The 14,869-nt window shown below is 60.0% G+C and overlaps 1 protein-coding gene across 1 annotated transcript in view; it reads right to left on the bottom strand.

Moving 5' to 3' along the window:
• CFAP74 (cilia and flagella associated protein 74) overlaps positions 1-14,869 on the bottom strand; it is a 71,665-nt gene that overhangs the window by 5,608 nt on the left and 51,188 nt on the right. The window contains 8 exon segments of the mRNA XM_045985320.1: positions 1,039-1,315; positions 4,029-4,162; positions 4,812-4,985; positions 5,400-5,487; positions 5,571-5,699; positions 7,147-7,268; positions 8,458-8,580; positions 9,051-9,127. Coding sequence (XP_045841276.1) covers positions 1,039-1,315; positions 4,029-4,162; positions 4,812-4,985; positions 5,400-5,487; positions 5,571-5,699; positions 7,147-7,268; positions 8,458-8,580; positions 9,051-9,127 — 1,124 coding nt within the window.

Genomic DNA, 14,869 nt, shown 5'->3' with positions numbered 1-14,869 from the left:
AGGCCATGTGTCAGAAAGGCAACGTGGCATTCAGCCATCAAGATTTGGGGTGAGCTCTCACCCCAACTTGTCCCTGTGCCCGGCACAGCCTGCAAGGAGGTCCTGAGCCCCTCTGAGGGCTTCGCTCCCGGGTGTCCCTGGTGCTCGGTACAGCAGAGGGGCAGAGCAGATGGCGTGGGGGGGAAGAAAGGGAAGACGGAGGGAGGGAGCAGGGAGAGAACACAGAAGCCAACCACGATGCCCCCTTTGGGGATTGGTACCTAAGTAGTTTTGGCTAAATTTAATAAAGTGCATTGTATGTTTTTATGTATTTGAGAGAGCATGAAAGGGGAGAAGGTCAGAGGGAGAAGCAGACGCCCCGTGGAGCTGGGAGCCCGATGCGGGACTCGATCCTGGGGCTCCGGGACCATGACCTGAGCCGAAGGCAGTTGCTTAACCCATGGAGCCACCCAGGCACCCTGTAAAGTGCACTTAAGTGATCACAGTAACTGACCCGCCACCAGGATCCCGGTGGGACCCGACCACCCTCGTCTGCCCTCCGCATGGCGTCCTGGCAGCCGCCGCCCTGGCGCTTGAAGCGAAAGAGCTAAGCTCCAGGAGGCTGGGATGGCCCTGGGGCGGGCTGAGAGGAAGCTCCAGGCCCTGGTTCCTTCCACTCTGTTGGGCAGGGCGGGGCGGTGGAGCCCTTGACCTGCTGAGGGGACACCCACCCTGCACTGCCGGTGACCAGGCCCTCTGTGCCCCTCTGCCGTGGGACCCAGGGGTCTGCATGTCCTCCCCCGGTGCGCACGGCTGGAGCTCCCGGGCACGTGCTCGTGGGGTCTGCCACCCTTGTCTTGGGCTTGGGCTGCCTGGGCCTCCTCGCCTTGCCCATGTCCATGGGCCATGGAGACCTCCTTGGCCCTGCTTGGGTCTGACAAGGGACAAGCTCACGCCCACCTCTGCCGTCCAGGCTGCGTTGCTGCGGCCAAGGGTGGGCCGAGCCGAGCACCCCAATAGAGCTCCGCCCCCCAGCCTACCCGCGGGGCCCACACCTGCCTTTCCTGGCAGCACGGTCCCCACGGAGGGCGAGATGGTGATGGGCGCGTCCGGGGGCGGCAGGAACTCGAAGGACGTGGGCCCCACGGGAGAGGCGTCCTCGGAGCCGATGCGGGGCACGGAGTGGGTCAGCGAGTTCGTGCTCACGTGAGAGTTGATGACGTACAGGGTGGCCACGGACGTGTCACCCAGGGAGGTGGCTGCAAACTTGACTTGGCAGTGGGACAGCTCCAGGGGCGGGTGGACGCCCACAGCCCGGCACGCCAGCTTGAAGCACCTGGGAGGGCGGGCGCGGGCGGCTCAGCGGGGCCCCCGTTGCGGGTCCCTCTACGCTGCGGAGGTGGCCCCTGAGGGAGACGGCGGCCTGCACGGGCACAGCAGCGCGGGGACCGCGGCCGCAGTTGTCACAGGCCTTGCTGCCTGGTCAGTGAGTTGTACTCTTTCCCGAAGATCCGGTCGCTCAGCGGGCGGAGCTCAGGCCGTGACCCGGGGTCGGCATCGGCATCGGGCGTCCTGCTCAGCGGGGAGCCTGCTTCCGCCTCCGCCCGCCGCGCCCCTGCTTGCGCGCGCGCTCTCCCAAATCAACCAATAAAACCTTAAACGAGGGAGACCCCGTAGACCCCTGCACCCATTTAAAGTGGAGAGCTAAAAATTTCATCCCAAGTTGCAGAGGAGTTAATTTCTGGCTTATTTTGTTAAATATTCATTGGCATTTAAAAATAAAACCCACGGATTGGTCTTTGAATACGAGTGCACGGATCCGTACCCCCAGGGAGTTAATTTCCGCCGTTATCCTTTAAAGAAAAAGAAGCGATGTGGGAGGGGGTTTCCCTCCTCCAACAGGCCGATGGCCCGGCACCCGCCTGTGGCGCTGAATCTTCAGCCTCGGTGTGAGTGTTCTTGGACCGAGTGTGATCGGCCTGGTATTGGAGTTAAGATAATGTATCCAAAAAACCCACCCAGATATTTGGTATTTAACCACTGGAATATTTCCAGTTCACATCTTCGAACCCAGATTTCTACTGTGCTCTCCGTGTTCAATTTCATCCTCATTACATACATTTTAAGGCTCTGATGTTGACGGCCCTGCGGTAACCCGGCCGTGAGGGCGATGTTGCATACGCACTGAAGTCCTGAAATAGGTATTTTTACGTCTGGTGACCACAGGCTCTAAATGTGGAACAAAAATCCTTCTGTGTGGGAGTATCATTGAGGTTATTATTAGTATGCGGTTAATTGAAGAACGTAGTGTTTCAAGTGTGACCATCATCACACACAGAAAGAGCGCCCACCGGGTGTGTTTCAGGATGGTGCATGGAGCTGCGGTTCTCCAGCCGGTCCCGGCGTCGCGAGTGGCGGGGCTGGGGTGGGGGCGCTGCCCGGCTTCCCTGCGGGGCTGGAGATGGGCGTGGAGGGAGCTCTGCTCCCCAGCATCACTCAACCCTACAAACCTCTCCCTGCGCACCCACATCACAGGGCGTGTCTTGCACGAGGAACAGTCCCTCTCTGGCTTGAACAGTCCCTCTCTGGCGCCTCACTTACGACCACCTTCATTTCGTCGCATGGAAAGAACCAGAAGCACCCCCTGCCCCCACCTGTCAGGGGCGGCATCACCAAGGCTTGACTGAGACGGGCCAGATGCTGCCATTCTTATGACTGGGAGGCAGCGGGTTTTACCCAAGACCCTGATGGGGAATGTGGCAGGTGGGCAGTCAGGCCATTGATTTTCCTTGTGGGGTCTTTTTTTTTTTTTTAAGATCTTATTTATTTATTTGACAGAGAGATCACAAGTAGGCAGAGAGGCAGGCAGAGAGAGAGGGAGAAGCAGGCTCCCCACTGAGCAGAGAGCCCGATGTGGGGCTCGATCCCAGGACCCTGGGATCATGACCTGAGCCGAAGGCAGAGGCTTTAACCCACTGAGCCACCCAGGCGCCCCTTCCTTGTGGGTTCTAACTCTACCCTTCACTCTCTAAACTCTTACAGCCTGTGGACTCACCCCTGCTCACCTACAAGCCTGTCAGATCCCAGGCGACCAGTGGTCCTGCCCATGGCCACACTCCCGGGGCCAGAAGAGGGCTTGGCCCATGGGCCCTGGGCACTCTGACCCCAGACAGGGTCGATGGCAACTCAGGCTGGAATGTAGGTGGGAACAGGAGAAGAGACAGACAGAAACAGGAGGGCAGTGGGGCTCGGTGCCCAGCTGGACACCTGCACAGGGTGCTCTAGAACATTCCTCACTGGGACAGATAACCTCAGGCAGCAACAAGAACACAGCCCTTATCCCAGACCCCCCCTTCAGCATCCTGTTTGGTTTCTCTCTCTCTCCCACTTCCTCCATCCCACTTGTCAGGGTGGAAATGGGAAGCCCAGGGAGGTCCAGGGAGTGTCCCCGCGCATTAGAGTGAGTAGGGCTCCTGCCCAGGTCCTCCTGGGAGCAGAGGGACACTCTGCACACGCACGCACCCCACACGTGTCACACGTCCGTAGTGCGTGCTCACAAATTCACGCACACCCCTCACGCTCACACGCACGTACACACACACGTCCGTAGTGCGTGCTCACAAATTCACGCACACCCCTCACGCTCGCACGCACGCACACACACGTCTGTAGTGCGTGCTCACATATTCACGCACACCCCTCACGCTTGCACGCACGCACACACTCACGGGTGCATGCTCGCACGCACGTACACTCACGGGTGCACGCTCGCACGCACTCCTACTGCTCCCACGCTCGTACTCTCATACACATGTGTACACACACACACACACACATGCGCGCAGGCACACTGGGCGAGCCGGCCCGGCAAGCGAGGTCCCGGATCCCGGGAGCCTGTACCTGGGTCTGGGGTCCTGGCGGTCCGTCGTGCCTCAGCCCAGCCCCTCAGTTGACCCACCTGCCAGTGCTTGAGTCTGGGGGCGGGACTGCCCCCCCCCCCCAGCCGGCCACACCCGGCCCTCTGCACCCCTCCTGCCTGCCAGGCTCACCGGTTGATCTCGGACTTGCACACGAGCTCGAAGTTGTACTCCTTGGCCTTGGTGGGTTGGAAGATCACATCAAGTTGGAGCATTTCCAGCGGCAGGATTGTCCCAAACCCGTCATTGGGCTGGATGTCCACAAACTGGCAAATGGAAAACCATGACCCCAGAGTGAAAACAGGGGTCTGCTGGGGCGTATCGTGGGGGCTGCGTGGACATGCGTGTGGCCGAGCGTCTGAGTGGGTGTGAGCACGTGAGTGTGTACGAGTGTGCGGATGTGTGTGACTGTGTGTCAGCATCTTTGTGAGGACGTCTGTACGCACGTGATCACACGGGCGCGTGGAGCTGTCCGTGCGTCTGTGCGTCACGACGTGCCTGTGTGTGCGTCGTGTTTGTGCACGCGTCGGCATACGTGTAAGGGGGCGGCAGGGCTGGCGGCGCAGTGGCCCACAGAGAGCTGAGGGCAGCCTGCTCTGTGCCTCATCGTGGCTGCCCCGCAGGCCCAGGCAGGCCAGACTTCTGGAAGGAACGGAGGGAGAGGTCTGGAGTCCTGCCAGGGCACGGGCCAGGGAGGGCGAGAAAGGCTGGGACAGAGTAGCAAGGCGAGGTGGGGCTATGGCAGTGGGGACGAGGAGGGGGACAGGCAGGGAGAGACGCCAGGCTGACGGGCCCGGAGGCGGCCGTGGAATCTGGGGAGGGGTGAGCAACCTGGGGCAGCACCGGCCTGGCCCATCCCCAGAGCTTCCCAACTCTGTCCCCGCACCCATGCCCCTCCCTGACCGAGGGAGGCACCTTGGGGACCCCGACGAACCCAAACCCCTGGGGCAGGAGGGAGTGGTTGCAGAGGCTGATTTGGGTCCTGATGGCCTCGTAGATGGTGCAGTAGCCGAAGTCCACGGCCGAGGGACTGAGCTCCAGGTCCGAGGTGGTGACCACGGCATGCACGGTAAACGCCACCGGCTTGATCTGAAGGGGACACGGCGAGAACGCCACGATGACGTGTCTGTTTCTGCAAACGACTCCACACATGAGAGTGGCAGAGGCCTTGGGCCAGACACAAGACTTGTTTTGGGAAAGGCCACTTGTCTGTCGCCGTGACTTGGGAGGACAGGGAAGCAGGTGCCAGAGAGGAGGGGAGGAGCCTTGGGTGGGCATGGTTGGGGGGGCATGAGCACGCCCTGTGAGTGTACACGTGGGCACGTGTGGGTTCCGGTGATGGAAGGACGCCCTGCCGGCCCCGCACAGCCCTCCCGGGTCTCTCCCCGAGCCACAAACACCCTGCCTTCCCAGTCGCCGTGTAGGGGCTGCTGGGCTGGGAACCCGCCAGGGCCCTGCCTCCGCATGAGTGCCTGGCATTCCCGGGGACTGTCCTACGCAGACCTGGTCAGCCACCCGGATTGTCATCGGGGCCTCGAGGACTCTGCTTTCCTTGTCAAAATACTTCCCTGCATCTTCTGGGAGGGAGTGTCTGGAAGAGAGGACGCACTCAGCTTGGAGAAGGACGGGCCACTGACCTGCGAGCTGCCCACGGCGGGCTCCCCGGGCGCTCACCGCGGCAGGAACTTGAGCTGCACGGCGTAGCAGGACTGGGCCTGGATGTAGCCCATCTCTGGCAGGAGCTCCATGTGCCCCCGCAGCTCCCTGCACACCTCGAACGTCAGACGCAGCGCCACCTTCGACCTGCGGACACCCGGGGACACCCGACGGCAACGCTGAGCGTCCACACCCCCGGGACCGACAGCCCTCGCACACCCCGGACGCCCACGGGTGCGCAGGCACAGCCCGGCTCGCCAAAGGGAGGGTTTCCTGGGGAGGAGTTCCCACAGACAGGAAGCCCGCCGTGGAAATACGGCCCCAGTCAATTCTCAGAGGCCTGAGTGTGTTCTGGGAAGAACTGGCGGGACAGGCACACCCCGTGCCCGGACCTGGAGGGGTGTGGGCACGGGGGGGGGTCCCCTGGCCTGTGGGGCTCTGCCATACTCCTGCCCAGGCCAAGGTCGGGGATGGGCCTGAGGCCGCTTCCCCTGGCTCTGCTCCTCCTCCAACTCGGAAGCAGCCGCAGGCGTCGGGTGTGGGGGGGTCTGCTTCCAGCCAGGACCTCTCGCTCGCTGGGCCCCAACTGGTCTCACCTGGAACCTTCCCTTTTCCTACCATGAAGTGTCCCCACACCCCTGCCTGCCTTTGAGTCTCCGGCAAACCACGTGACCTGGCCGGCTCTGTCACGGACGCGCCCTGGCCTGGGTGTGCGGCCGGGATCTTTGTTTATCCCACAGGCCTACGGCTGCCCCGCCCCCAGAAGCAGCTGCACCACGCACCCCGAGATAAACCGGCAGAGGCCGCTCACCCTCGTTTCCCAAACAAGTCCACGGGGCCCCTCCTGAGTCCCCGGCGTTTGCGGCCCTGGCGCGGGGACAGGCCTGTCCCCCCGCAGACGCAGGGTGACGGAGGAAGTCTGCGGGACTTCCACACCGACGAGCCGGGTCGCGCTGGAGGCAGCGCTCGCGAAACCCGGGCCTGGCGTCAGCAGGTACCGGCACCAGGCCTATTTGGGGAACGACAGTCGCCTAAGCGCTACCACGGCCTTTGCCTCCTTCTCTCCATCTAAGCTATAGGTCAGTAAAAAGCTTCTAGAAATGCCTGGTCTGGTGTCTGGACGCCTTTGCAAGACCCCCTGGAGAGAAACTCGCTTCTTTCCTTAGGCTCCGTCCGCTTTTCCTCTCATGGCTGTGCTCCTGCTTTTCCTGTCTGTGTCCACGAGGCGCCAAGGACAAGGGCGTGGAGGGGGGAGCGTCTCTTTCTTGCTGGAGCGGCTCACCACAGACCCAGGGGCTTGGAACAACACAGACTTATCCTCCTGGAGTTCTGGAGGTCAGAACCGGACATGGGTCCCTCTGGCTAAGGTCCAGCTGCGGCCAGGACTGCCTCCTTCTAGGGCTCTGGCCCTTCCCTGGGTCTAGAGGTGCCGCCTCCCTGGCCGTGGCCAGGCCTCGTCTTCCCCTCTGACTCCCTCCGCGTCTGACTCCGGCCCTGCTGTGCCTCCCACCACGATGACCATGAGGGTCGACCCGGCGGGAGGTCCAGCCGAATGGCGCACGTGGGTCCGGGCTCCGCTGCCCGCAGCGCTCACCGAGTGTGCACGAGGACGGAGTCCTGGTACAGTCGGTCATACATACAGATCTTCAGGTCCACGCTGGGCTTCGGCACCCAGACCGGCACGTCGATAGCGACGCCCAAGACTCTGAAATACAACTGAGTTTGAAGGTGCAAAGTCAGAGACACACACCTCTGTCGGCAAAGCGGGTGATGCCCCGCCGCAGGCTTCTAGGACTTACAAGTGTGGAAGGTTACTCGTTCAACCGGCCACGTGGTGGAGTTCTGTGGCAGTTTTCGTATTACATGCTTTAAACAATCCTTATTATCAGAACGTTCAAACATAAGAAGCTTAGACTAGCACAATGCCTTGTCACGCACGCGTCACATAGCTTCCCGACGGTCAACGTTTCAGCTGCTTAAACAAACCCTTTCGTTGCAGAATAATGATCTCGCAGACACACGCACACTTCGCCAACTCTCCCAGCCGAAGCAGGTGGAGGCTCAGAGGTCTCGAGGGGACCAGGGACAGAGGGAAGCACTTCTCTCCTCTCTGTGGCCACCAGCTCCTCCCAGCCAGACCCTGAGTCCCGGGTCTCAGGACGTTTGGGGGTCTGTGGGGGTCCCGCAGGGACAGGCCGTGCCCAACAGCCCCTCCCAGGCTGGGCAGATGCCCAGCAGGGAAGGCCCTATCCTGGGGTGACGGCGGTGAGCCGAGGTCTCCACACACCTTCCTCCAGGACCCCCGGCCCGGGGTGGGGGCCGCTGGCCCACAGGATGGGGCTCGTGAGAGTCTGAACACCCCAGCTGGCAGAACCTAGGCCACAGGGTCCCTGGGGCACAGACAAGAAGATCGCGGGTTGAAGACAGAATGTGTCTGTGGTCTCGGGGCCGGGAAGGCACGGAGGGCATGAGCGGTGTGACCCCCCAGGTCGGGAATTTGCTTACGGCTTTGACACACACATGCACACGCCATGTCGATAAACTCAGTTGTGCCTTTGGTCACAACAAACGTAGCAACACACGAGACAACGACAGTCTGCAGATCACGTCTCTGAGCGAGATCTAACAAACCTTCGGTACGTGCATAGATAGATGGACTACAGCAAGTCAAGACTGGAACTACTTGGAACGAGAGGAGGCACGTCTAGTGATTGAGGGCAGGGGCTCCGTCCGTGTGCGCACGGATGTGTGTGCACAGGCGTGTGCGTGTGTCTCGGCTGTGGAGCCCACCATCCGGGCCGCCGACTGGCTATCCAGGCGCTCAGTGTCCTCACAGGGTTGCGGTCGGGGGACCGCAGAGGGGCAGGGACCCCAGGGCCGGGCCGTGCCGTGGTGGGACACTCACGGTCGGGCACTGCTGATTCTTGAACACAACCTTGAACTTGGTCTGGACCTCTCCTGGGATGACGGGCGTGAAGACGACCGGCACTCTGACCGAGCTGAAGGGGCCAATCTCACCCTCTGTGTCCTGCGTGGGAAGAGGCCAGTCAGCCTTCACGTTTCCGTCAAGGTGCGTCCCCCGTCCTCACCCCGGGCAGCGCCACCACCCCAACAATGAATGCCCTTGGGTGGACCGGGCCTGCCCTTCAAGGACTTACTGCCCAGCATCACAGCAGAACCCCACCTGTGTGTACTTGTCCTCTCCATGACCTGGGCCCCGTATGCACCCGCGCACACACACACACACACTCCATGCTCCAGGCCTGCCCGGGTCTTCTCGCAGTGGACCCTCCGCTGCTCCAGTCCTGCCCGGTCCCCTCCTGGGACGGGGGTGGCCGCAGGCTGGCTGACCGTGCTGGCGGCCCAGAGACTGAGAGGCCAGACAAGTCTCATCGGGCCCTGGTCAAGTGGGAGGGTCTGCCCGGGGGGTGGGGCGGGCAGCCGGTCAGGAGGGCAGGCCTGGAGGAGGCAGCCTGCGGGGCAGCGGGCCTTGCTGACCTCTCCCAGCGAGATCTCTGTCGGCTCCTCGTTGTGGGGCATGGTCACGACGGGGGTCACGGTCACTCCCTCGGATTCTGGAGAGAAGGAGGTCCGGATGAGAGCGCCGGCCGGGCAGTCCATGGGGCCGGGGGATCCTCCTCCGGGCGAACAGCTCCCAGCCAGCTCCCTCCCTGCAGCCCCGCTCTGCAAAGCAGAATGACTCAGTGGCGCTGGAGGGGCAGAGCGGGGAGGGCTTGCTCAGGCAGACTCGGGCAGTGGGCTCCATGGCCTCGGGAGCTGGAGACTGGGGGTGGGAAGGGGTTGCTGAGGCCGGGGGAGGTGAGGTTGGTAAGGACGCGGCTCTGTGTGGCTGGTGGGGCGCGGTGGTCTGAGGGCCAGAGCCAGAGGAGCTGGAACGAGCCAGCCCTTTGGGGGTCAGGGGACTAGAGAGTGGGCTCTGAGGGTTGTCTAGTCAGAGGAGGAAGCGAGAAGGCCCAGCAGAGAGGCACGCCGAGGCTGAGGGAGGGGAGAGGTGCTGGAGTATGGCCCGGGGACGGGAGACTTGCTGGTGGCCCGTGGAGCGGAAGGACCAAGGCCTGAGAGTTTGCAATGATACCGCCTTCCAAGAGTCCCGGCCGAGTCCCCGCTACTTAGCATGGCCCGTGCGTGTGCCGCTGGCATGTCCCCTGCTGGTGGCCTGTGTGTGCTGACCTGCCCCGTGGCTGTTTGTCAGGAAGGGCCCCTGAAAGCAGATGCTGATTCCTCTTGTCTGAGAAGGTCTTTCTGCTGATTTTGCTCGTGACACCATTTGACAGGAGAGGCGGAGTTCAGCACCTTTCCTAGTCCCGTGCCTGGGCTGCCTGGCCTGGCCACCATGGAGATCCCGGGTGCCCTGTGGCGGCCTGCCCCGACATGTGTGCCCGACGTGGCTGGATGATTCACCTATAGGGTCGTGCGCACTGTTTCTGGGGTCTGGGGTTGATCTGGGTGCCCCCAGCTTGGCCGACCTGTCACCCCACTCAGCAGCCACAGCTGTCCCCTGGGTGGGGGAGGGGCCGTCCGCTGTCCCCATCTTGATGTTTATGTCCTTGTCTGTTTCAGGAGTAAGAACTATGACAACCTGGCCTGAGGCCAGGGTAGACTCTGTGGTCACTGCTTCGTTCTGCGCGGGTGGTGGTTGGGGTCTCTTGGTGTCCAGCGCGGAACTGCGCTGATCGGTTTGCTGAGAACACGGCAAACTTTCATCAGGTCTGGAGTCGGGCTCAGTAACAGTCACGAGAGCTTCCTTTCGTCATGTGTCCGGTTCCCTGCTCTCCGTCAGAGGAGTGGGCATGTACTCACTTTCGGGGTACAGGTACGAGTTTAGATGTGTTTCAACATTTTAGAAAGTTCTCACAAGTGTGTCATTAGACACGACCATTTCCTGACTCCAGGACACAGACGAGACCTCCTCCCTCTGTCCTCCATGGCTTGTACCAGGCGTTCACGTGTCTGTCTGTCTGCAGTGAGACGCTTTCCTGGGTCCCTTCTCAGCAATGTCTCTCTGCGGTTTATCCCGCGATTGGGGTTCCCATTTCGACGATCACGTTCTCGCGTCTACACGCTTTATTGGGTTGTTCTCCAGTCGGCCTCTGTCCTTGTCTGTGAGAGTTTTGCGTGTGGTTCGAGGGCTTCTCTCTAGCTCTGCGGCGGACTCTGTCCGCATCTGACACCTGCCCGACGGCCGTGCTGCTGTTCCGGGCGCCGAATGACTTCCTTTCCACCCCTTTTTATGAAGGAGTCGTTCACCCGCAGGAAAATGCGCCCATTTCAGCGTGACCTGCGAGTGTCGACAAAGGCTGGCAGGGCAGCGGGCACCGCCGGGGAGACACGGACCAGCTCCTCCCCCAAAGCCCGTGCGCCCCTCCATAGCCAGCCCCTGCCCCGACCCCGAGCCACTCATCTGCACAGTCTCGCCCTCCCAGGACACCACGCAAACGGAGTCACCGTCCGCCGCCTGGGAGCCCGACCTTTCCTGACCATGGGCCCCTCCGGGATTCGCACCGCTGCCGCGTCACCAACTTGGTCCCCTGGCGCAGGACGCTGGTTTGTGGCGGTCACAAACCCTCTGGAGATGTTCGCGTACAGTCTTCCCTTCCACTATAGGTTTCCATTTCTCTTGGCAAATACCCAGGACTGGGGTGTTGGGGTTGTGCGAAGCTTGCGTACCTTGGTAAGAAAGGCCAAAGCTCTCCCGCGTGGCCACACGCCCAGCAGCAGACGGGGCCGCCGCGGCTCCCCACCAGCCTCTGGCGGGCCAGCTTTTCGCTTTGTTTCTGGCTCGGATCCAGCCGTCCTGATACACGAGCCGTGCAATCCCACCGTGGTTTTAAGGATGCCGACCGCCTTCTCACGTGCGGAAACACCGGCGACAAATCTTCGGTAAAATGTCTAAGGTTTTACTCATTTTTAAGAAAAGCTTTTATTTTTGTTTATTTATATGAGAGAGAAAGAGAGAATCCCAAGCTGACTCCCTGTAGAGCACAGAGCCCAATGGGGGGCTGGATCCCGTGACCTGAGATCATGACCGGAGCCGAAACTGAGAGGACGCTTAACTGGCTGAGCCACCCAGGTGCCCCTTCTGCCCATTTTTAAACTGGGTCATTTGTTTTCTCATTGAGGTTTGGAAATTCTTTACGTGTTTCGGGCTCTCCAGCAGACACGCCATTTGCTCTTATTTCGAACGGAAAGTCGTACCTCTCCATTGTCTCAGCATCGTCTTCAGAAGAGCAGATGTTTTCAGTTTTAATGAAGTCCAGGTTGTCACTTTCATTTTTATTTTACTATTTATTTCAGTTTTTTCATCATGAGAAGTGGACTCGCTCAGCCCTGCCCCCTCATTCCCCCGTCCCCCGTTCCCCCCTCCTCTCCGGTGGCCGTCCGTGCGTTCTCTGTAGTCAAGAGTCTGTTTCTCGGTTTGTCTCTCTCTCTTTTTCCCCCTTTGCTCATTTTCCCCTTAAATCTCACCTGTGTGAGGTGACGCGGTGTCTGTCTCCGACTCACTTTGCTCAGCGCAAAACTCTCCAGCTCCAACCGCATCCTTGGGAGGGGCAGTTCGAGTCCGTTCTCTGCACCACGTCCGTCTGTCCACTCATGCTGCTTTGGCGACTTCCACGGTTTGGCTCTTGGAGATAATGTCCGCATGGGGCTGCGTGAGGTAGTATCTTTGCACTCATTGGTCAGTGCCTCATACTGACGTTGCCGGCTCGTAGGGTAGCTCTATTTTGGACTTTTTTTTTCTTATTTTTCTTATTTTCTTATTTTGACTTTCTGAGGCCATCTGCAGGGTTTGCCAGAGTGGCCGCACCAGCTCGCGTCCCCCCGCAGCGCACGAGGCTCCCCTTCGCCCGCGTCCTCGCCAACGCCCGTTGTTTCTCGTGTTGTTGATTCGGCCCTTCCGACAGGCGGGCAGTGACGGCTCGCTGTGGTTTTGATCTGTGTGTCCCCGATGCCGAGTCGCGCTGACCGTCTTCTCAGGTCTGTCGGCCGTCTGGAGGTCTCCGCCCATTTTTGACATTGCGTTGTTGGCCTTTGGGGCACTGTGTTGCATGTATCTCGGATTTTAGATACTAACCCTTTACCGGATGTGTCATTTGCAAATATCTTCTGCTCGGTAGGCTGATTACAGTTTTATGGCTGTGTCTTTCGCTGTGCAAAAACTTTATTTCTGTGCAGTCCCAAAAGTTTGTTTTTGCTTTTGTTTCCCTTGCCTGAGGAGACGTGCCTACAACAATATTGCTATGGTCAGTGTCAAAGAGGTTATCGTCTGTGCTGTCTTCTAGGATTTCATGGTTCTCGTATTTAGGTCCTTAAAACCATTCTGAGTTTGTTTTTATGGTGTAAGAAAGTGGTCCGGGTTCACGCTGCTGCCTGTGGCTGCCCCGTTCTCCCAGCACCGTCTGTTGAAGAGACTGTGTTTTCCCCAGTGGATATTCTTTCCTCTTTTGTTGAAGATTAATTGTGGGTTCGTATTTGGATTTTCTATCCTGTTCTATTGACTTATGTGTCTACGTTTGTGCCAATATCACACTGTTTTAATTGCTGCCACTTTGTAACATACCTTGAATTCTGGAATTACGACGCCTCCAGTTTTGCTTTTCTTTTCTTTTTCAAGATTGCTTTGGCTAGTCAGGGTCTTCTGTGGCTCCACACAAAGTTTAGGATTATTTGTTCCCTGTTCCAGCTCTGAGAAAAATGCTGCTGGCATTTTGATAGGGATTACATTAGACCTGTGGACTGCAGGACGCCTGGGGGGCGGCTCAGAGGGGGAAGCGTCTGCCTTCAGCTCAGGTCATGATCCCGGGGTCCGGAGGTCAAACCCCAGGGAGCCCGCTTCTCCCTCTCCCACTGCTCCTCCCTTCCTGCTCGTGCCTCTTTCTCGCTCTCTCTCTCTGAAATAAATAAGAAACTTAAAAAAAAAAAGAAATCGCCCATGAAGCCGTCTGGTCCTGGCCTTTTGCTTTGTTGGGAGATTTCGATCAGTGATTCCATCTGATTCGCTTTGTCTATTTAGACTTTCTGGTTTTTCCTGCTGTAGTTCTGGAAGGCGTATGTTTCTAGGAACTTGTCCGTTCCCCCAGGTTGTCCAATTTGTTGGCATATAGGTTTTCTTTTTCTTTTCTTTTTTTAAAAAAGATTTTATTTATTTATTTGAGAGAGAGAGATCACAGGTCAGGAAGGAGGGGCAGAGGGAGAGGGGGAAGCAGACCCCGCGGAGCAGGGAGCCCGACGCGGGGCTCGATCCCAGGACCCTGGGGTCGTGACCTGAGCCGAAAGCACAGGCGTCACTCACCGAGCCCTGGCACCGCGGCGCACAGGTGTTAGTGCCGTCTGCGGCAGCTGCTTGAGTTTCTGTGGCAGTGGGTGTTGCTTCTCCTCCTTCGCTGGGGCTTTCATTCATTTGGGTCGCGCCCCCCCCCCCATCTGGCTGGAGGCTTCTCAGTTTTGTTGATCTTTTGAAAGAACCAACTCCTGGACGCGGCCGGCAGGAACCTGAACTGACACCAACGTGTTGGAAAAGACCTCGCTGCGAGCGAACAAGAGAGAAGCCACGGGAGCGCAGCCGGCCTGCTCGCACTCACAGGGACCGTGGGGGCGGCGGCACAGTGGCACAGCCCCCGAAGTCCCACTCGTGCCTGGGGCCGCGGGTCTGTGACCGAAGGTGGCTGCGGAAGCGGACGCCACACAGTGGTGGAGACGGGAGGAACCGCTGCCGCCGCGGCGTGAGCCTCGGGAGTCCTCCAGGCTCTGCTCCCGTGAGGCTGACACGAGAAATCCGCCGCCCTGCGCGCGTGCGGGAGGGGCACTGTCCAGGGAGGTGACGGGAACACGGCCACCAGCGGTCAGGGCAAGGCTGGGCCTGCAGGGAATTCCTTGTCCTGCCGGGGCCTGGGGGCCATTGAAGGGGACTCGTCCTCTGTCCTCTGTCCTCACGTCCTGCTGCTCTGCACGGGCAGGGCTCGTCCTAGACAGTGTGTCCCATGACCCTGCTGGTGGGGCCTCCCAGTCTTCCTCCCTCCCCGTCCCCTTTGCTCTGTCCGGTGGCTGCACCCCGGGCCGGGCTCCTCCACTGTCCCAACAAGGACCCCGAGCCTCCTGTGGCCGGCCTGGATGTCCAAAGCTGGGCGCTCCTTCAAATATTCATCTAGCGTGCCTGCGACGGCAAATTTCACTCCCCTCCACAGCCCGTATGTATCCGAATGTATCTGTTTCCTTATTTACTGTCACTTAACACCCAAGTCCTAGAAAAACACCGTCCAGCCCTCTGGCACCACGTGGGCTCATGTCAGAGCCCCCTA

This window comes from Meles meles, chromosome 1, assembly GCF_922984935.1.
Source record: "Meles meles chromosome 1, mMelMel3.1 paternal haplotype, whole genome shotgun sequence".
Lineage (NCBI taxonomy): Eukaryota > Metazoa > Chordata > Mammalia > Carnivora > Mustelidae > Meles > Meles meles.
The sequence above is the reverse complement of the archived record's forward strand: the minus strand, read 5'-3'. Positions and strand labels throughout refer to the sequence as shown.